Source organism: Brachyhypopomus gauderio, chromosome 16 (genome assembly GCF_052324685.1).
Source record: "Brachyhypopomus gauderio isolate BG-103 chromosome 16, BGAUD_0.2, whole genome shotgun sequence".
In the NCBI taxonomy this organism is placed as follows: domain Eukaryota; kingdom Metazoa; phylum Chordata; class Actinopteri; order Gymnotiformes; family Hypopomidae; genus Brachyhypopomus; species Brachyhypopomus gauderio.
Genome location: NC_135226.1, coordinates 4,739,145 through 4,761,842, shown reverse-complemented (window position 1 = coordinate 4,761,842; position 22,698 = coordinate 4,739,145). Strand labels below are relative to the sequence as shown.

At 44.1% G+C, this 22,698-nt stretch overlaps 1 protein-coding gene across 3 annotated transcripts; it reads left to right on the top strand.

Annotated features, from left to right (window-relative positions):
• The first annotated feature begins 8,869 nt into the window (after nt 1–8,869).
• On the top strand, nt 8,870–22,204 carry sgcg (sarcoglycan, gamma). Of its 3 annotated transcripts, none has more exons than XM_076976513.1 (8): nt 8,870–9,028; nt 13,934–14,125; nt 14,239–14,340; nt 15,001–15,088; nt 15,979–16,101; nt 19,897–19,969; nt 20,350–20,470; nt 20,768–22,204. In XM_076976513.1, exons 2-8 carry the CDS (start codon nt 13,934–13,936, stop codon nt 20,942–20,944), a joined length of 876 nt encoding a protein of 291 aa, XP_076832628.1. In that variant the 5' UTR covers nt 8,870–9,028; the 3' UTR covers nt 20,945–22,204. The 3 variants fall into 3 exon arrangements, with proteins under 3 accessions (XP_076832628.1, XP_076832630.1, XP_076832629.1); XM_076976515.1 differs by lacking the exon at nt 8,870–9,028 and adding an exon at nt 9,458–9,655; XM_076976514.1 differs by lacking the exon at nt 8,870–9,028 and adding an exon at nt 9,458–9,729.
• Nucleotides 22,205–22,698: the final 494 nt, after the last annotated feature.

Below are 22,698 nucleotides of genomic sequence, written 5' to 3'. Positions count from 1 at the left end.
GTCAGTGTTAATATCAATACAAACTGTTAAATGACATGCGTTTATTTTAACTGAAGGTTAATTTCTCACTGTAAACACAGTACATACAGTCAGTGTGTAGAGTGGCAATGTGTGTGTCAAGCCCTGGCACATCAGATGAATCACATGATTGAAATTGCCATTATGATCAAGTTAAGAACTTTTCTAACGAGTGCTTCTTACATGAGGCTGAAACTTATTTAATCTCTTACATGCAGGAACCAGCAGAAGATGAGTTTAGACTTGCGGCTTTCTGACCATGCCATGGAGCCTTCCTCCCCTCCATCCTCTTCCTCACTTTCCAAACCCTCTGGTCGACTGCAAGAGCCACTGAAGAACAATAGCGCCCTCTGCTGGCTGAGGCCAGAGACGGCTCGCGGGACAGTGAGCAGGAGCAGGGTGGCAGAGGAGACTGAGCTGGACGTGGAGGAAGAAAAGAGAAAGAGAGAGGAGGAGGAGGAGAGGAAGGAGAAGAGAAGGAAAATGAGAAAAGAGAAGGAGCAAAATGAAAGAGAGGAGGAGACGGGAACGAAGGAAGGAATGAGAAGGGAGGCCGGAAAGTGGGAGGAGCAGGAAGCGGAGAAAGAGGGAGGAACGAGGGAGGTGACCATGCAGTTCTGAGAGCAAACCAGCGAAGAGGAGCTGAAGGAGAATAAGAGGATACAGCAGCGGATAGAGGAGGAGAGAGAGAGAGGAGATGAACACCCGGATAGAGGAGGAGATGAACCCTCAGATAGAGGAGGAGGGAGAGAGAGGAGATGAACACCCAGAGAGAGGAGGAGAGGAGGAGGAGATGAACACCCAGATAGAGGAGGAGGGAGAGAGAGGAGATGAACACCCAGAGAGAGGAGGAGAGGAGGAGGAGATGAACACCCAGATAGAGGAGGAGAAGAGGAGGGAGAGAGAGGAGATGAACGCCCAGATAGAGGAGGAGATGAACACCCAGAGAGAGGAGGAGATGAACACTCAGATAGAGGAGGAGAGGAAGAGGGAGAGAGAGGAGATGAACACTCAGATAGAGGAGGAGAGGAGGAGGGAGAGAGAGGAGATGAACACTCAGATAGAGGAGGAGAGGAAGAGGGAGAGAGAGGAGATGAACACTCAGATAGAGGAGGAGAGGAGGAGGGAGAGAGAGGAGATGAACACTCAGATAGAGGAGGAGAGGAGGAGGGAGAGAGAGGAGATGAACACCCAGAGAGAGGAGGAGAGGAGGAGGAGATGAACACCCAGATAGAGGAGGAGGGAGAGAGAGGAGATGAACACCCAGAGAGAGGAGGAGAGGAGGAGGAGATGAACACCCAGATAGAGGAGGAGAAGAGGAGGGAGAGAGAGGAGATGAACGCCCAGATAGAGGAGGAGATGAACACCCAGAGAGAGGAGGAGATGAACACTCAGATAGAGGAGGAGAGGAAGAGGGAGAGAGAGGAGATGAACACTCAGATAGAGGAGGAGAGGAGGAGGGAGAGAGAGGAGATGAACACTCAGATAGAGGAGGAGAGGAAGAGGGAGAGAGAGGAGATGAACACTCAGATAGAGGAGGAGAGGAGGAGGGAGAGAGAGGAGATGAACACTCAGATAGAGGAGGAGAGGAGGAGGGAGAGAGAGGAGATGAACACTCAGATAGAGGAGGAGAGGAGGAGGAGATGAACACTCAGATAGAGGAGGAGAGGAAGAGGGAGAGAGAGGAGATGAACACTCAGATAGAGGAGGAGAGGAGGAGGGAGAGAGAGGAGATGAACACCCAGATAGAGGAGGAGAGGAAGAGGGAGAGAGAGGAGATGAACACTCAGATAGAGGAGGAGAGGAGGAGGGAGAGAGAGGAGATGAACACCCAGATAGAGGAGGAGAGGAGGAGGAGATGAACACTCAGATAGAGGAGGACAGGAGGAGGGAGAGAGAGGAGATGCATGTCCAGATAGAGGAGGAGAGGAGGAGGAGATGAACACCCAGATAGAGGAGGAGAAGAGGAGGGAGAGAGAGGAGATGAACGCCCAGATAGAGGAGGAGGAGATGAACACCCAGATAGAGGAGGAGAGGAGGAGGGAGAGAGAGGAGATGAACACCCAGATAGAGGAGGAGAGGCTCAGAGTTGCACACGAGCGGGAAAGGAGACTACACCTCCTCCGAGAGGAGCTGAGGAGAGAGGAGGAAGAGGAGGAGACAAGGATGAGGAAGGAGAATGAAGAGAGGATCAGGTTTGTGTGTGTGTGTGTGTGTGTCACAGAGCCCTTGAACACAGATTGCAGAGAGAGATGAGAGAAGAGGAAGATCGTTTGCACCAGGACACACACACCAAACTACAGCAGCTTAGGGAGCATGCACTGAGAGAGACACACACAAATAAACAAACTCAGGTACACGTGCGCGTGCACACACACACACACACACACACACACACACACACACACCTCAAACTACAGCAGCTTAGAGACTTGTAATGTGGGGAATGACTCAGTGACACCTGTAATAGGGATGCTGCAAATACTTGTAACAGTCCGTACTGGAGAAGACTAGACAACTTAGATCGCTTGGCTCAAAGCTTTTGATGAAGTTTATATATGCAGTTGTTTTTGGTAGTATTCAAAACCTACCAGGTACATCCGACACTCACCTTATGTGTTTTCGAAGGCATTAGAGCTACTGTAAAATCCAACCGGAAAACTACACTGCCACTAGCTTGCGGCTAAACCTATCCTGAAATCCCATAACCGTGCCAACAGAAATTAACATTACTATACATTGAACAGCAACACTTGCTTACTAAGTAAACTTCATGATTTTAGCGTTAAATCCCGCTGTGTAATGATCCAAACGCACTGTAACACAATGACACGTGTGTACGTGTGAGCTTATAGGGAGGAGATCGAGGCCAGGTCGAAAGAGATGCGCTCTTCTCCAAGTATGTCTCGCTGCAGCCTGCAGGAAGGCGGAGTTGGACATCCAACCCCGCCCACATCCAACTCCACCCTCTAATGCCTCTGAACTGGAAACAGAGCGAGAGAGACTGGAGGCGCAGAGGAGGCGGGACCTGGACAAGTTAAAGGCGGAGTCAGAGGAGGAGCTTAACGCTGAGAGGAAACGGCTTCAGGAGAGGAAAGAGGAGCAGTTAGCCTCACTCAAACTAGAGGTTAGACAGTGAGCGTGCATGGGAGCGAGTGAGTGTGTGAATGTGAGTTTAAAAGCGGAGGACAAATTTTGATTGTGCTGTAAAAAATCACAATTGACAAAATATGGCACATTTACATTTTCATTTACATTTTACGTGTATAATAGGAAGCAGGTAATTCACAAAAGAGGCCAGTAGAGGCGCTGCTGAGTTCAGCAGCTGTAATAGACTGGGCTGAGCAGGTGGGACGCAGATGCAGATTTTAAGGAGTTTAATTAAATAACTAACATAAAAATGACAGAACTCAACACAAATAATAAAGGTGACATAAAAGGCTAACAATAAAGACAGGAGGATCAGAAATTACACAAGGCATGAACAAAAACCAGTACTTACGACTATAACATACAACACTAAAGACCAAACACAGGTCTTAAATACACTAACTAAACAAGGAACCCAACAAGACACACCTGAAAGCAATAACAAGGGGCGGAGAACAAGGCAGGGGTGCGAAGACAGAGACAACTAGGAATTCCAAAATAAAAGACACTCAAACACACAGAGAACAAAACAAAAGACATGACAGGAGGGAGGTGGGAACCACGTGACAGCAGCATTGCCTGCCAAGTAATGGTCACGGAAGGCGAAGTGGTCCCTGGACTACATTTATAAGAGGAAGGGTATATGTATATATGTATATATGTTAATTCTGTTACTATCCCCCAGTAGCGAACCGTGACCATTAAACCTGGGCCCGCTACCATCCCCCCCGAAAAAAATAGTTGTTTCATCTCCTAATTAACTGCAATAAAGAAAAAAACTGAGACGACAATACAGCTTATAAACAATAATATATGTACTAGATAACTTCTTAAGAAAAATAAGGTTCCAATAAAATAAGGTTCACAGCTCCGTGTTCCTCGGAAGCGGAATATGTAAACAACGCGCACGAGGACGTCAAAGGAATGAATCGAAACTAGCTAGCGGTGGTACGCTAACGACAGCTAGCGTCGCCACAGCGGGCGGAAATTATCATACAGTTAAGCCCGCCCACTAAGAGGGAAGATATGATTGGTCAGTTTTACTGTCATTTGAAACTGGTATTGCTGAATTATAACTGCCTGGTCCTCTGTAAACGAACAGCGGGCATCACAGTGCTGATAGGGGGAGACACAGGCTCACAGGCTTCCACTTAACCCCTCACCTTCCAACACAGATTGAATAGACACGGGTGAATAATTTATTTGCTTATATTTCTGTAATTGTTTAGATGTCAATTGTCAAACTGTAAGTAGATTGGATAAATTGGATAAATTATATATATTTATGTTTTAAGAATATTTTAGGCCCTCTGAGAGGGCGTAGAGGGCCCTGATGGTTCCCCACTGCTGTCCCTAAAGATGAAAGATGCAGGGAACTCCAAAGATGAGGACCCAGTCAATAACTCTGGAGGCAAAATGAAAAGGAAGATATGTTTAATAATCTATTTAAATATCATTATACATTCTGAACACACATTTTCTAAAGCCTATGTGTCTCCTAATTATTCACCCGAGCGGAAGTGTGTGTGTGTGTGTGTATGTGTGTGTGTGTGTGTGTGTGTGTGTGTGTGTGTGTGTGTGTGTGTGTGTGATTATAATCATATAATATGATTGCGCTACGAGTGTAAGTGATCTTCATCTGCAGTACCTGGGGTGATGATGAACACTTTATCACACTCTGCTCAAGGGTGACCTGTTAAAATAAATTGTTGTAATAAAGTGCATGAAGTCAAAACAAGTTCACCCTGTTTTTTTGTTTTGTTTTGTTTTTACAATATGCAAGTTTACAAGATGATAATAAATGTTCAGTAATTAAATGTAATGAAATGAGGTGGTTTATTTTTTGGCTTAATGTGCACCAGTCTGGCTCTAGACTGGAGGGGCAACAGAACCCCACAGTGGGGCTTTAAAACACTGGAGTCAACTCAGCTAAACCAGCTAATAGCCCCCAGAGAGCTGATGAAGGTGTTTTAGCAGAGTAAACTCTTTCACTCTTACTCTTTACTTGTTTAAGTCCAACATGTCTATTTCATTTCCAAAAATGTCTTTCTTTCTTTATTTCTTTCTCTTCCTTCCTAGCTTCATTAGTACTAATGTGGTGTTTTCTCCATGCACAGGGTGCAGACCAATGATACCCATCTGAACGTGGCTTCCAGAGCTGATCTGTGGAGCCCCTCTTCAGTAGAAGACCTGCGTCAGCTCCAGGCTGTCCCGGGACGCCCTGCGCTGCTGTTTCTGCTCATTATCCCCACGTTATGTTTGCTTAGCATCAATGTTTCTGCCTCTAATGAAGTGTAAACAAACCTTAAAGAATTCCCCACAATGCCATGCTTGCTTTACTTTGGGTGGCTTCATCCATGTAATCATCTTAGATGCCTTGCCTGGTTGAAATCTGCTTTTCAGATGGTATATTAGTTTATTATTATTAAATGTTCATTAGGTTGTTAGTGAACCATGTAAATATACATTTATCAAAGTGTTAGTTTAAAATTAAAATGTCAGTTTACCTAGCGTTAGGGTTTTGAGCCACTGCAGTATCAGGGCGATCTGTATTAGATACACCGATGGCCACACCTTGTCTCCATCATTTATATTGCTTTAATTAAAATCCTCCCAATATTTACGCTCACCTGCACTGGAGAAGCAAAACATAAAATGTGCTTTTATTCTTTACGCAACGAAATATATCACACGATGTAGTTTCATTTCATCATTTCTTTTCATCTTTTATTCAACATTAAAGTTTCGCATGTGAGTCCTCGTTGAGTTGAGGACATTTTTCTGGCTGGACTTAATGTGTCCTCATTAAGGATTCAGCGTGTATCTACTGGCTTCGGCTACAGGCTGGCTGGGGATGAGGTGCCGACTGCCTCCAGCGCTGTCTTTATGACTTATAGCCAATAAAGGAAACTACAGCTTGAGCTGAGAGCCTTGTCTGTCCGTGCAGCCCGAGGGCTAGGGGCCCGTGGTGTGGGTGGTGCGATGGGTGTAGGGTCAGCAGCTGATGGATGCCTTCAGCTGTTCCACTTGTCATTGCGCAGATCCGCCTTTTGTGTGGCTGGAGAAACCTCCCCGCGCTCACTGTGACTGCTGGCCCTGACAGATGTGCAGTTTCTCTGCTGTCGTCCTATTTCCAAAACCTCGGTAAACCTTGGATGTAAGTGATAGTAAGTAAAATGAGTTCTATAGAGCTTTTACGCCTGGTGTCACAAAGTAGCTTTACATAGGTCTGAGGCCCCCGGTTAGCAAGCCAAAGGCGACAGTGGCAAGGAAAATCTCCCTTGAGCGTTGAGAGGAAGCACGTCTCACAGGAGGGCCACTCTCCTCTTGTCCGTTGCAGACCAGAAGACGATGTAAGTTTTCCAAATTTGCATGATGTCATTTTCCCAACTTTGCATGATGGCCACATGTGACCATGCTTTTAAGGTTTTCAAATATCATTTTGAAATGATTCAGTATGTGTGTGTGTATGTGTGTGTATGTGTGTGTGTGTGTGTGTGTGTGTGTGTGTGTGTTGTTTTGACTGTCCAGCGCCAGCGCCTGGCTTGATGACTACCTGTGGCATCATGAACATGTAGTGCCCCCTGCTGATAGCTGATAGGAGATGACCCAGCATGATGTGAGCTGTGTGTGGTACAGTGATCCTGATGTGAGCTGTGTGGGGTACAGTGATCCTGATGTGAGCTGTGTGTGGTACAGTGATCCTGATGTGAGCTGTGTGGGGTACAGTGATCCTGATGTGAGCTGTGTGGGGTACAGTGATCCTGACGTCAGCTGTGTGGGGTACAGTGATCCTGATGTGAGCTGTGTGGGGTACAGTGATCCTGATGTGAGCTGTGTGGGGTACAGTGATCCTGATGTGAGCTGTGTGGGGTACAGTGATCCTGACATGAACTGTGTGGGGTACAGTGGTCCTGATGTGAGCTGTGTGTGGTACAGTGATCCTGACATGAGCTGTGTGGGGTACAGTGATCCTGATGTGAGCTGTGTGTGGTACAGTGATCCTGACGTGAGCTGTGTGGGGTACAGTGATCCTGATGTGAGCTGTGTGGGGTACAGTGATCCTGACGTGAGCTGTGTGGGGTACAGTGATCCTGATGTGAGCACTGCTGTCCGTGAGTCAGCTGGTCTGATGTCCTGGGAGCCCACTCCGGCCCACACCAGCTCTGCAGTCCACGTTGTTTTCAGCACCTCGGGTGCTATTTTCGGTCCAACCCTGGTTGTGTCAGTGGGGACTCGTTCCTGCCCTCATGCCCTTTCTCCTGCCCTCCTGCCCCAGTGCCTGACTCTAATGGCTGCACCTGTTCTAGTGTTCACACTTCACAGGCATCTACACCACTCCAGTCACCAACATGGGCCCCTTTGAGTTTTCATATGCAGGCACCCACAGTGCCCTCTGGTGGTCCTTCTCCCACTCTCGCTTGTCTCCACAGTGCTATCCAACATATTACGTCCACCTCCATGTGACTGGCTGCTATTTTGTAATGCTTGAGTAGCCACACATGACTGGAGGCTGGGTTGTGTCACACATAAACCCCTCCTCTACTGACCGGTCCAGTCCTGCTCTGGTTCCACACCCTTATAGTCATCTGTTCTTCTGACTCTGACGTTCTCCGGCGTTTTTCTTTGTTCGTCTTGCTTCTGTCTGAGAACAAGATTGCTTCTGCAACTCTGCCTACTCCTGTGTTTGACCTCTCTACCTGTTCTGACCGTGACTCCTAGAAACGCTCAGATCAAGCCGTTCAGGACATGCGTCCTATGCCCCGCTGCTCCCTGGCGCTGCTTTGAGAGGTTATTTGAAGCATTGTGAGCCAGTGGGGAACGTGGAGTACTGAACCTGACTGACTCATCAGGGGCGTCAGGAAGAAAAGCCTGTTTGGCAAAGCTTGTTTGTCTGTTTCTCTGGTACATTACTGTAAACACACTCATTCTCAGGGTTCTTCAGGTGCTTGACACAGCAGCCAATGCACATTGTGGCCTTCTGCGGCATTTGACGTCATGATCGAGTATATAATTCACCTTCTGACATCAGAACAGGACTCGCAAGTTAATGTTCTTTAAATAAGAACATACAAAAAAGTGTTTGTAAAAATAATCTTACCTATGATTGAGTTCATAACTGAAGGACAGCTAAGCATCCTCTAAGCACCCCCAAAGGCACAGATCACCTATGGTTTAAGGCACCATTAGCCTTTCCACTGTTTCCCCTATCACAGACATTTCTATTAATACTTCCTCTGGGTTTAGAATGACCTGTCAAGTCAGTCACAGCTTCTCCCAGTGGGCTGGTCTTTCTGTCAGCCCGGAGAGCTCCATGGACCAGCACCAAACCGCTATTAAAGAAGCACTAACTTCAGTAGCAGAACCCGAACTCATGCTTCGAGAGTGAGTCACTCGCTGTGAGTCAGTAGAGGGGCAGAAATGTCCCTGCAACCAGTCTACCCCCCCCTCTTCCCTATGGAGAAGCTTTAAACCACCTCGTTCTGCATATCTCCCTGCTGACAGCACTCTCAGATGGCCATCGCACTACCGGGCTGGCGCTCTGCTAGGAGACTTTGATTTTGGAAACTGGAGAGGGCATCGCTGGGAGGAGGAAACAGGGGGAGGGTGGGGGGTTGTGGGTTGGGTGGGGGTATTGTGAGGGGGGGGGGGGGGGGGGGGGCTGGGTGAGTCCCTCCTTGTGAGGAGTGCCTGGGCCTGATCCAGGATCAGATTTATGAGAGGCAGCTGTTGAGGGGTTGACGGACAGACGAGCCGGAGGACTCGAGTGTCACCAGCGCCGCTCCACAGACGCGCGGTGCGCTCACAGCTGCAGTGTGGAAGGGTCGCCTGTGTGTCAGTGCACAGCCCCGCAGCAAGGGTAAGAACTCCTGCTATTCCTCTCTCCTTCCTTCACACACACTCACCGCACCGCAGCCCAACACCGCTTTGTCTGACTTGTGCTTCACGGCTGATAACTGAAGATGATTTGTGGGCTTGATTTGATTTCACAGTAACACTATTTTTGTGTGGTTTTAAACAAAAATGCACCAGAGGCTGTGGTAGTAACCTCTTTTTTTTTTCTTTACATCTGAGAAACTTTGCCATAAATGGAAATTAGTGCATGTCTGATTACAGGATTGTAGTGCGGTTTCCCACAGGGTTCTTGTGTGCTATGTGCTTGTTTGTCCGTTTCCCTGGTACATTATTGTAAACACTCTCAGTGTTCCTCAGGTCCTGTTAAAATTAGGGGCATGGTCCCAGGCCTATTTTTAGGGAGTGGAGGCATTACAGTGCAGAGGAGTTATGCAGACAGCATGATTAGAGGAAGAAGGAAACTTCAGCAGACTTGTGGTGCCCTCTGGGTTCCTCTCTGCCAGACCCTCTCCACGTCCTCGCAGTGCCGAGTTCGTCCGCTCGCCGCACCGTGCGTCTCCACAGCTACACGCGGAGAAGAGGAAGATCAGACCAGCGAAATCTCCCCCCGGCTCCTTCTACGTTTGATGAGGTCAAGCTTCATTGCCAGAAGGAGCTCCGAATCTGAATGTCACAGGCCCCTGTGGGTTGGGAGGACAGTGTGTAGTGAGTTGTTGTAATTTCTTGTCTTTGCAGCTAATGTGGGACAAAGGAGAGAGAGGGGGAGCGTGTCTGTGGGGGTATTCATGGAAAAAAGAGAGAGACAGGGAGAGAGAGAGACAGGCAGAGAGAGGTGGGAATAGCAGTGACATGTTTGTGTCTTAATCTAAGGCAACATTTTAGGAATACAAATATATACACAGATTTATAGAATATAAGAATATTATTTTATGTGGTTTTCATTCTTTGTTTCTGCTTACGTGTAAAAGGGTAGTAAGTTTGCGTGTAGAGGCTTGCTGAGAAACGTTAGGAAAATGTGAGAATCTGACCCCAAACCAAGGAATGTTTGGATGCGTTGCTATGGGAATGTGGGTTTGGATTTGGAACTTGAAGACCTGCCTCATGTTTTTTCCATGAACACTAGAAATAATTTCCTTCCAACTTCAGAAAGCATCGCGATTTATCTTCATCCCTGCTGTTTAATGATGGCCGCCTATCATGGGTTGAAATGATTTCTTAACAGAATCATTGTGATGTCCTGTACGCTCTAGTGTGTTATGGTCTCTCACAGAACAACAGTTTCCTAAATGTAACTGGTTCATGTTCTGCAGAGGGTCCAACCCCCAGAGAGATCTGAGATTAGTGCCTCTCCATGCCTGTATTGTGCTCATGCGAAATTGAGCATATTCATCACTGTCGTTTATTTAAAGCGTGAGGCACGTGTGGCAGAATCAGAGGTTCTGGAATCTGCTTAGCAGAGATATTCCACATCCAGCATTCTGCCAGCTTTGTTCCCTGTGCTGGCCAGAGCCGTCGGATATGGGCTGGGTTTATCTTCACTGGTTGGACGACGTTTATCGTCCCTTTGAAAATGTCTTCACCTGCAGTATGACCAGGAGAGAGAAAAAGAGTAAATCGTTTCTGGAGAGCAGGGCTCGTTTATGTTATAGAGGTACACTCCAGCATATTTTTACTGTCACAACAAATATATGAGCTTACAGTGGCTGATGAAAAATGTGTTGATTACAACATGTAGTGGGCAGATATCGTAGCAACAGTGAATAAAGCTTCTTCAGGACGTGCACATGCTGACAAAACGTAGGGAGACAAAAGTTGAATTTTGCATTTCGACCTGTGAGGAAAGTGGGCGGGACCCAAGAAACCCCGTTCCAGAACGCTTAATTGGTCTGTCAACGTTGGCTGTGGCTACATGGACAGTTTCTCCACGCACATGTGCAGCTCAGGAGGTCAGCAGAGTCTCCAGTCTGATTCTTCTGTTCAGGAAATGCTCATTTAAATGCTAATTTACAAAATGTGTGTAACCTAGATGCTTTAAAATCCATAATCTGAATATCATTAATGACAACTATAAGCCGACAAGGCAGAACAGAAAACAAAGAATGATGATTTTTTACAGAGTAAAAGAGTGGAACATTGTAGCTTTCTGCAGAAACATCTTATGTCGGGTTCTGAACAATAAAAGCTTTTGAGATATATTCACTTCATCAACACAGCTGGGCACAGCAATGAACACCAAACTTTTAACTTGAGTATAAAATCTTTTCTGAATTAATTTAAAATCTCAGTATGAGACTCCTTTTCCAACTGAAATTATCCTTGATTTAAATTATCATCATATCAGATGCTTACATTATGCACAATTTAAATGTTACCAGAATCACTACAGATCCTGTTTGTAATGTCTTGTCCTATTTCTAGCTTAGCCCATATTACCCATAATTCACTATGTTAAATTTTTCCCTGTCCTGTAATTACCATGACTCCTAGAGGCATAGTCAGGGCATGGTCACATGGCTGAAATACCATACATATATACATACATACCAGTGTTGAAATAACATACATATACATATGAACCAGTATAGAAAGGGAATACAATTCCCAACTTACAATTTTTTTTCAACCTTTTGACTATAGTATGATTGTTGATTGTTCCACACATGTGGGAATGATTATCACACAGTCTCCAACACAGGAACCATTAAGACGCAACACCACACACACTGCATGTATCATCCCAGATGCCACCCTAATGCCTTTTCTGCCCCTGTGAACTGTTACTGTAGTGAAAGCTCAAACCCCTGGAGACACTTGGGCAATCTCTGTTTCTGTAGATATTATGGCATCCCTCCAGCAACTGGAGAATAAATACAACCTTCCTTCACAGTATTTCCCTACATGTCGACATTTCATTAGGGGACTAAAAGCATATCATCCATCAACAAAGAACACTGTCCATTAATCCTTATTCCAAAGGGAGTAGTGTGTGGTTCCTAGGACAAGACAATGAGGAGAGCCTTACGTTTGCGAGATAGCTGGTGCTTGGTGTGGCTGTGAAGTGCAGGAGGAGGAAACTCTTCAGCACGTTAGCTCGGTTCATGGGTTTGGTTAACACGTTTATTTTTACAGTACATTTTGTGATGCCTTGATAGTCAATAGAAAGAATGTAAAGTAGAAGGTGGAACATCACCGTAGCAACTTTGGAAACCTGAAATTTGACGTTTGTGATGGAGACGGTTTTGAATAAAGACCTCAGCCAGTGAGGAACATGATAATCTTCCTTGTCTACAATATATAAAATACTTGAAACTCAGAAGCTACAATGTGATTTGAGGGAAAGATTGGGAATTTTCTCGGTGCTCGAGTGCATTTGGAATTATTATATACTATATATGGACAAATTAAAAGATGTAGTAAATGTAGTAATATGTTACCCATATTAACCAGTATTAACCCATACCCACCTATATTGTCACATTAACCCATATTAACCAAGATTAACCCATACAGTATGACCCACTTTAACCTATATTAGCCCACATTAGCTCACATTTTCACAGTAATATTTTGATTTCAGACGTGCCGTTTTTAAAGGGTTTTGGCAGCTGCTGTTCTCTGATTTCCCTGTTTTCTTCTGCTCATCATTCAATTCTCATTAGAGGGCTTGAAAAGCAGTTATTATCCCAATGCTTCTTATTCTTATTCTCCATAATTTTATGTTTTACTGTCCCCATCCTGTGATTAACACTAAATCAGTTATTCTTCAGGACTAAAAAAAATAATAATAATAATTCTTCAGGACTAAATGAGTGAGTCTTCAGGACTAAATCAGTGTGTAATGCCTGGGGCATCATGGAGCGATGAGGCGGATGCAAATGCCGAGAGGAGCGAGATTTAATAAAGGACAAATAAATCATAGTCAAATAAGCAGTCCGGGGTCAGATCAGACAGAGAATTACATTACACTTATCTAAGGCTCAGACGCAACACACCGAGGCCACCACTCACAAACACAGACCATAGGGCTGTGGTAGAAACAACAATGAACTGCACTGACCAAACAAAGAGTTTAAATACACCAAACTAAACAAGGAACACCTGAACACAATAACGAGGGGCGGGGTTACAAAACACAAGGCGGGACCAAGACTGACAGATAGCACATGGCTACATAAACAAAACAGACTTGACAGGCGGAGGCGAAGCTAGACATGACAGTAATTCTTCATGACTAAATCAATAATTCTTCAGGAGTAAATCAATAATTCTTCAGGACTAAATCAGTAATTCTTCAGGACTAAATCAGTAATTCTTCAGGAGTAAATCAGTAATTCTTCAGGATTAAATTGGTCATTCTTCAGGATTAAATTGGTAATTCTTCAGGATTAAATTGGTCATTCTTCAGGATTAAATTGGTAATTCTTCAGGACTCTGGGCTCCCTGCTGCTGCTGTCTTGTTTTGTCTTTCATTAGGCAACATTTTTAATGGAGATTCTGCCTTGTTAGGTTGTTAGTTTATTGCAAGCTTGCTTCAGAAAATAAAACCTTTAGTTTCCTGCCCGCTGAATCCGCTTCTGTAGGGCCCAATTTTTCTGAATCTTAATAAGGCTGCAGCGCTGTGACGCTGCCCTGCTAGGGCTGCTCCTGGCCCACCGCTGCTCCACCTGTCCTCACCTCCACCCCTAATGTGATGCAAACCAGACTGCGGCAATCTTCAGGGACATCTGAAGACTAGAACAGGGTTTGTTATCCTGGGGTTAGAAGCTTTGCAGGTGGGGAGTATTTCAGTCACTGGAGGTGCCGTAGGAACACCAGACACCTACAGAATATAAATGTATTAACCTGTTTAAGTGAAAAGGCATTAAACACTATACTGGTGCTGTGTTCTTTTGTACGTGCCCCTCTACAGATGCGTGAAGAGTATATCACCACTTCGGATGATGCTGCTATTCCAGCAGCAGAAACTCCACACAACTACCGGATCGGCATCTACGGCTGGAGGAAACGCTGCTTATATCTGTTTGTCCTGCTTCTCATCATCATCCTGGTCGTGAACTTTGGCCTCACAATCTGGATCTTGAGAGTGATGTGGTTCAATACAGTGAGTGGTGTGTGTGTGTGTGTGTTCCTGTCGAGCCCCTGATTAGGTCTTGTGATACGTGTTCAGCTACTCACCTGACACAGCGTGCGGTTTCGTGCCTTTGATGTGCGCAGGGAGGTATGGGATATCTCCAGGTCTCCGCAGACGGTCTGAGGTTGGACGGCGAGTCAGAGTTCCTCTTCCCCCTCTACGCCCAGGATGTCCACTCCCGGGAAGTACGTGTCCTTTCCGCAGTTGTATTTCATGTCGGTCTACACTGGTGTGCTGGAATCATTTCCCGAACTTACGAAAATGACAATGTGTGCTTGCTTTTCTGACCTATCTTATATGTTCTGGTGGTTCTAAGCCGAGGTTGTCAGATGGGCGGAGGGACAGTGTTAGGCATTAGCAAACTTCACATTATTTCAATGTTAGTTAATTTGTTATGAATAAACATAAAAAATTTAATGAATGAATTAATATACTGTAATGAAGTCTCATTTACCATAGCATGTACATGTGTACAATAATGCTTTACACAAATCAGTGTCCTGAAATTACAATTTCAGTGGTGTCCCTTACTGAAATGACCCTGTCTAGTGTCCTGAAATGACCCTGTCTGGGGTCCCTTACTGAAATGACCCTGTCTAGTGTCCTGAAATGACTCTGTCTGGGGTCCCTCACTGAAATGACCCTGTCTAGTGTCCTGAAATGACCCTGTCTGGGTTCCCTCACTGAAATGACCCTGTCTAGTGTCCTGAAATGACCCTGTCTGGGTTCCCTCACTGAAATGACCCTGTCTAATGTCCTGAAATGACCCTGTCTGGGTTCCCTCACTGAAATGACCCTGTCTAATGTCCTGAAATGACCCTGTTCTCTTTTTTGTTCTCTTAAAGGATTCAGCTCTTCTCATGCACTCCACTGATAATGTGACTCTCAATGCTCGCAACGCCCATGGTGAATTAACAGGAAGTGTGTCTGTAGGTATGAACGTGTCCTACACACACACACACACACACACCGTGACTCCGTGCTCACTGCATTCTGTTCTCTTCAGGTCAGCTGGTGTTTGATGGAACATTTTAGGGTGGCGTGCTCCAGTATCATTCCCACTAACTCCTCTTTAAGCCAGACCTTCATTCACATTCAGTAATCATCTCAGTTTCCATCTTTACCCCCACTCCCCCTTTGCTGTGCTGGTGATACTTTCTGAGGCTGGACACATTAACTTCAGATTGCTCTATTTATGAGATTGAAAATCCTTGCATTGAGAGACCTGCCCATGAGCGCACCTATACACAGAGGGAAGAGGCATACAGATATATCATGGGCAAATTATTTAATTAACGAAATAGTTACACTAGACTGTGATGCATTATAATGGGTAATATACAGACCGTCTCAATGGCCAATTGTAGCAGATTCTAATGACTGTATGTGCCTGAGGTGACTTTAACCAAAGTTCATGGCCAGTGTGTTCTACATTACTGAGAAGATCAAAGTTACTCTCAGACACAGGGCAACTTTACTGAATAATGATCAAATCTCTAAACCAGATTAATTCTGACTTATGCTGTGCAAATGGAAATCAGTTCTGCATTGATGTACAGTTGTATCTGTGTGTTCAGTTGTATCTGTGTGTTCAGTTGTGGCTGTGTGTTCAGTTGTATCTGTGTGTTCAGTTGTGGCAGTGTGTTCAGTTGTGGCTGTGTGTTCAGTTGTGGCTGTGTGTTTAGTTGTGGCTGTGTGTTTAGTTGTAGCTGCATGTTTGGTCATAGCAGTGTGTTCAGTTGCGGCTGTGTGTTTGGTTGTAGCTGCGTGTTTGGTCATAGCAGTGTGTTCAGTGTGACTGATGATGGTCTGTTTTGCCTTAGGTCCAGCACAAGCCCACGCCTTTGGGCAGCACTTCACGGTCAGCTCGAGCAGTGACGACAGCACTCTGTTCTATGCTGATTCCAAAGAGGCAATCGTGGGAATGGGCAAACTCAGAATTACAGGTATAACCACAGGGATTAATAGCCGAGACAAATTTGTGGGTCAGGATTAAGAGCAGAGACAAACATGTGGGTCGGGATTAAGAGCAGAGACAAACATGTGGGTCAGGATTAAGAGCAGAGACAACAATGTGGGTCGGGATTAAGAGCCGAGACAAACGTGTGGGTCAGGATAAAGAGCCGAGACAAATGTGTTGCTCAGCATTAAGAGTTGAGACAAATGCGTGGGTCAGGATTAAGGGCAGAGACAAACACAAACCTGTGGATTGGGATTAAGAGCAGAGACAAACCTGTGGGTCAGGATTAGGAGCAGAGACAAACGTGTGGGCTGGGATTAAGAGCAGAGACAAACGTGTGGTTTAGGATTAAGAGCCCAGACAAACCTGTGTGTCGGGATTAAGAGCTGAGGCAAACCTGTAGGTAGGGATTAAGAGCAGAGACAAACATGTGGGTCAGGATTAAGAGCTGAAACAAACACAAACCTGTGGGTCAGGATTAAGAGCCGAGACACCCTTACCAAAAAAAAGTATACTTAAAGTTTATTTTTTAAGTAAACTTAAAGTATACTTGGGAAATATACTTATGTAGTAAGTATACTAATATCAATGTACTAATAGTATACTGGTAAGTTTACTAATTCAATACTTCTTGGGACTAAATTGGCCCACTTTTTAGTTTATAAAAGTATACTTTTAAGTATACTTTAAGTGTAAGAATAGTAAACTTTGAGTACACAACTAGTTTACATTTAGGTTTTATTTTGTACTACAACTATACTAAAAGTAAACTTACAGGTATACTGTTAGTTTACTAGTTATATACTTCTAGTCTAGTTTTTAGTTTATGAAAGTACACTGTTAAGTATACTTTAAGTGTAAGAATAGTAAACTTTGAGTACACAACTAGTTTACATTTAGGTTTTATTTTGTACTACAACTATACTAAAAGTAAGCTTATTGTGACGATGGGGTCGTGGTGAAGGATGAGACACAGAATCCCTCTTGACTGACGTCACTTTCAGTTTATTGACACGATAAACATCCAAACACGCACACAGAAACGTGTAGACTTAAGCTAGAGATATACATGCTGTTAACTACGCGTTTGCGTACGCATCATGGCTGCTTCGCGTGTCCTGCGTCGGTTTGGCGCGTAGGTCTTGCACGTCCTACAAAAGTTAACGCGACGCGTACTCGAACGTTGTCTACACAAACGCATGGGCAAACAGCAAGTATGTTTCCAGCCTTGTTCGCTACGCCGCGTTAACTTTTGGAGGACGTGCAAGATCTACGCGCCAAACCGATGCAGGATACGCGAAGCAGCCATGATGCGTACGCGAACGCGTAGTATATCTCTAGCTTATCGCCCAATTCAAAAACAGCAGCGTCTCTCCGATGAAGATGCAGATCTGAGGGAGAAGGAGAGATGAGATGTTTAATGTGCCCCCACCCCGGTCTCACAGTGAAAGACCATTCAGTTCCTTTTGCTGAGATTATTCTGACGCTGTAGGCCAGTGACAGAATTAGCTTCTCCCCATCCACTGAATCATAGCTTTTAGACAACGACGGACACTGCGCGAACACACATTAAATAGACAAACCACATAATGATCACGAAACGAGCCACAGGTGAGACCAATTAACACACTCAGACACAACCAAACTCATGAAGATCCACAGAGGACTAGACATAGACAACATAAACACACGCCCAAAGGGGAGGGGTCAGGGGCTGTAGTGTGACAGGTAAAGCAGAACTTGTGCATATGCTTGTAAAAATGTTAACATAAACATAACATTTTAAACTCCAGAATTATACTATTAATATATAAATTAAAAGTTAAGCATGACTCAATGACTTGATCTTATTATGCACTTGGAGCAAGATATAGTAAGTATTAGTACTTTGTGGCAAAAAGATGTAAAAAGTAAAGTACAAGTATAAATATGAATGTACTTAGTCTTAGACTTCTGTTTATACTTTTCAGTATAAGCCAAGTATACTTCAGTATACTATTCTAAGACTAACTATGAATGTACTTAGTTTTAGACTTCTGTTTATACTTTTCAGTATAAGCCAAGTATACTTCAGTATACTATTCTAAGACTAACTATGAATGTACTTAGTTTTAGACTTCTGTTTATACTTTTCAGTATAAGCCAAGTATACTTCAGTATACTATTCTAAGACTATACTATGAATGTACTTAGTTTTAGACTTCTGTTTATACTTTTCAGTATAAGCCAAGTATACTTCAGTATACTTTTCTTAAGTATCTAAAATATAGTTTATAAAAAGTAAACTTCAAGTATACTTCCTCAGTTTTAGTACAAAATAAGTATACTCATAGTACACTTGAATAAACTTCTTTTTGGTAAGGGCACACATGTCGGTCAGGATTAAGAGCAGTGACAAATATGTGGATCAGAATTAAGAGCCGAGAAAAACCTGTGAGTCGGGATTAAGAGCCAAGACAAACACAAACCTGTTGGTCAGGATTACAAGCTGAGATAAGCCTGTGGGTCTGTCCACTGTGGACAACCTGCCACAATCATACACAACTGGGATCTGAAACTCAATTACTGGTGGTTTTATAACACAATTCTTTACAGTCTTATGAATTGTCATGACCAAAAAATACATGTTTAGATAAATACAGTGATGTCAAAAGTAAAATGAATGAAAAATGAAAATAGAGTAAAAGTTGTAATACTGATTTTTTTGTTTGTTATTGGCCATGTCCATATGTAAATAGTATAAATGTGCTTGCGAGATCCCCACCCCAACTCCCACCCCAGATTTTTGCAGATTTGAAGGGAAAACATCTAACAATCAGGTTTCATTTGGTCTCCTAGATCATTTCACTTCATTATAAATTATCATTTCATTTTTCATTTTGGAAATTGGTCCATTATAATGCAGAGCTTTTCCAGAGGTCACGTCTCTGTCCTGCACACCCGCCCTCCCCCCGTGTTCAGTGTGAATACTGCCCTTTCGCTGTGGAGGTTAATTACTCATGGATGGTGTCTGCTGAATGTGGCACGCTCACCCTTCAGAAAGAGTTTAGGAGCGAAGCTACTGACAGGGACCTGTGGGTCTGGAGTCAGATAACGTGGCAAATGTGTGGAAGGCACACGCAGCACGTGTGTGGAAGGCACACGGAGCACGTGTGTGGAAGGCACACACAGCACGTGTGTGGAAGGCACACGCAGCACGTGTGTGGAAGGCACACGCACACGTGTGGCTGCAGCATTCTTTCGCTTTTCATTCTTGGTTGTCATCCATCACGTTAATACACCGGATGACCCCAGATCAGTGTTTGTGCTACAGCCCCCTGGCCCCACCAAGATCAGCACCTGATATTTCAGGACACACTCTTGCAAGGCAGTATACATCAATACTGCAGTTACTATCCCAACAGCCTGGAGCTATTCAGGCTTTTCTTTCTAGTATATAATAGCTGAAGGAAAGTGACTGTATTCCATAAGGGCCGAGCAGAGCAATAACACTTCGTGCTTCATTTATCACATATTACTAGAAAGCAACATATCTTGTCAACATGAGACATACTAGAGCAGTAGTAGATTTAATGTTTATTATAATTTTTTTTATTTTAGTGTTGATCTGTAAACACCAGTTGGGATGTCAAAACGATGAATGGTGTGAGGGTGAAACCATAGTAACCGTGACACCAAAAATGATGCACGTTAGTTCAGACCTGATTCTACGTTGTGAGATGTTGTTAGCTGCTAGCTGCTAGCATTTCAGTGATTCAGATTCTGCTTCTTTTGTCCAAAGGTTCTGAAGGTGCACTTTTTGAGCACTCGGTTGAAACTCCCCTGGTCAAAGGAGAAGCCCTGAAAGAACTTAGGTGAGCGCGAGACATGTGAGCTACCAAAAGTGCTCATGAGACTACAGAGAGGGAAACAGTGGAGAGGATTGAGCCCTGATTTAGCAGGAGTTGGTAGTTAATGACACTGAAGCATATGTCGTTGTAATGAATTCTAGCACTTTTTGGCTTGTCAGTTTTTCATTTTCAGGCATCCTCATTTATCTAAAAAGAATACAGAGAATATAGAAGATAGAATACAGAATTAGTCAATTCAAAATTTGTCAATTCAGAATTAGTCAATACAAAATTAGTCAATTGTTCATTTACACATGTAGACTGGCAGCATATTATGTCCTTTGCTGCCCCCTTGTGACTGAAACGTGTATCAATATTAACTGCTGATCCACTGTGGCTCACAGGCTGGAGTCTCCAACCCGGTCATTGAGTATGGAAGCCCCTAAGGGAGTTCTCATTAAAGCAGCGGCAGGTGCAGAAGCCAAGGCGAGCCTGGATATTATTTTACACTCAACTGAAGGTCTTGTAAGTGAATAACATTCATGAATCTTGCGCGTCTTTATAGTGAATCACAGTAGTTAAGTATTAAATAATTCATGAGGTCGCAGCATTCCTTGAATAATTAAGTTAAAATGCACATAAGTTGTTTTTGCATGAGCACATAAAAATGTATAGCTGTGAATAGATTAATAAACAGGAGTAAACTGGAGTAGACTGGAGTAGACTGGAGTTTAATGATGATGTCGGTACAATACCATGTGTAAATATTTACATAGTGTCTCCGCTTCACTGTCCTGGCACTCTTGTGCATATTTCCTGCAGCTGGTTTTAGATGCTGAAACCGTTCGTCTTCCTGCACTACCAGTGGGCATAGCTGGGACATCAGGGGACTCTCAGGGGGTCTACAACATGTACGAGGTGTGCGTGTGTCCCAGCGGTAAACTCTTCCTCTCCAAAGCCGGCGTCTCCTCCACCTGCAGCGAGAGCCAAGAGTGCTGAAGTCCAAGTCGCCTTAAGGGTTCTGCTGGATCAGGACACCGACGTCCAAGCTCAGAAAGGAAGTAGGACACGTCTTGACAGAGATCTCCCTTGAGATTTATTTTACATTTCTCAGGTGGCGCGAAAAAAAAAAGCACAAGTTCCTCGTTTCGTTGACTTTACAAGAAGAGTGAGAAAGCACACCACACTCAGATGCTGAGGTCTTCTCTGGGATCCAGGGTCTGTGGTATGAGGACCTCCTGGAATCACTCACACCTGTCTCACCTTCACCAGTTTGAAGCACCAACAGTATTTAGCCATTTCCTTTTTAATTACTTTCTTATTTGTTAGGAAAATTAGGCTGGGCATGAAGGGGCTGCCTGACAGCGTACATCCTATGCAATATGAATTAAAGGTGCAATAAGCAAAATTTGTGTAGTAAACGTGCTGCAGTAGTAAAAGTCATTTTTTACGCCATCTCAAACAAGTCACCTTAGAGCTGTGTGTTGGTTGCACGGGTAGCAAACACAAGCAGCTCATAGGTGAATGCAGCCCATTTAGCTGTAATGCATAAACAGATGACAAAATAAATTTGTTTATGTGAACCATGCAATGCTTAATTTTTTAATAGTGTATCTGTGTTGCTGATGTTATTAAACTGCAGTACATGGTGTGAACGCTTCTTTATAAAGCCGGACTTAATGCTGTATACATGGCATCAGTCTGAAGCCTCAACCTTTTTTCTAGTGTTCTTTTTTTATGCAAAATTACATGAAATTGTCCAGGGTAAAGATCAAAAACAGTTACTTGATGTACATTCTGATCAGCTTTTGCTGTGTGTGAAGCAGGTCTGATTGCATATGCACACCATGTGCGACGTTCCATCGCTTAGGAAAATCCAACCTGCCCATGGATCTGAGATTCTGATCTGCTCAGCGGACTTTGAAATCTCCCTCTGTGTGCAAATTGGGAGTATGGTGCATGTCAAGTAATTGCTCTGGCCGAAAAGTTTTATACAACCCAAGGAACCGATTCCAGGAACACCTGGTTAGTGTGGTTTTGTCATTTAAATGGTAACAAGAATACAAAGATATACCATGTGATGTCTGTGTATGTGTTAAAATTTAGTTTGTGGTCTTTATCCTAATTGTCTGTTATTGTGAGTGCATGGACATTACAATAGCAGTGTATCTCTCAGTGCTCAAACATCTCTTTGTCTGGTTTCTACTGTGAAGTTAATAATAATGAGTAGAAATAAAAAAAAAAACAGAAATAGCAGTTCTTAAAATTGTAATGTGCCATTTTTCCATAAATGAAACATGAAACTACCAGGAGATTCGGTGAATGTTCATGGCTGGCCGGGGGAAGGGACAGCATTCCTCTCTAAAATGGCTGTGCAGTTATTTTCTGTTTGAGTGTGACCACCCGCACCCCACAACCAGAGCCGGAGTGGCTAATCGGGAGATTCGGGAGGATTCCCGATGGGCCGGCTCATGTCAATCTCTAGTTTGGGCCGATTGGGAGGGAAAAATAATTTTGGGCCGGATTTGGGCATGAAACTCCCGGGCTGAAAAATTGGCCCACTCCGGCCTTGCCCACAACTAAAAGAGAATTTATGATTTATACTGCATCCCTCTTGCTTTCCTCCAAGTTTTTTTTTTCATACAGTTCAGGAAAGATACTGACACAGTACTTGTCATTATCAGGGGCACTCATATTAAAGGTGTGTCAATGAAGGCGGGGTTAAGGGTTAAGGGGTTAGGTTTACAGCATTT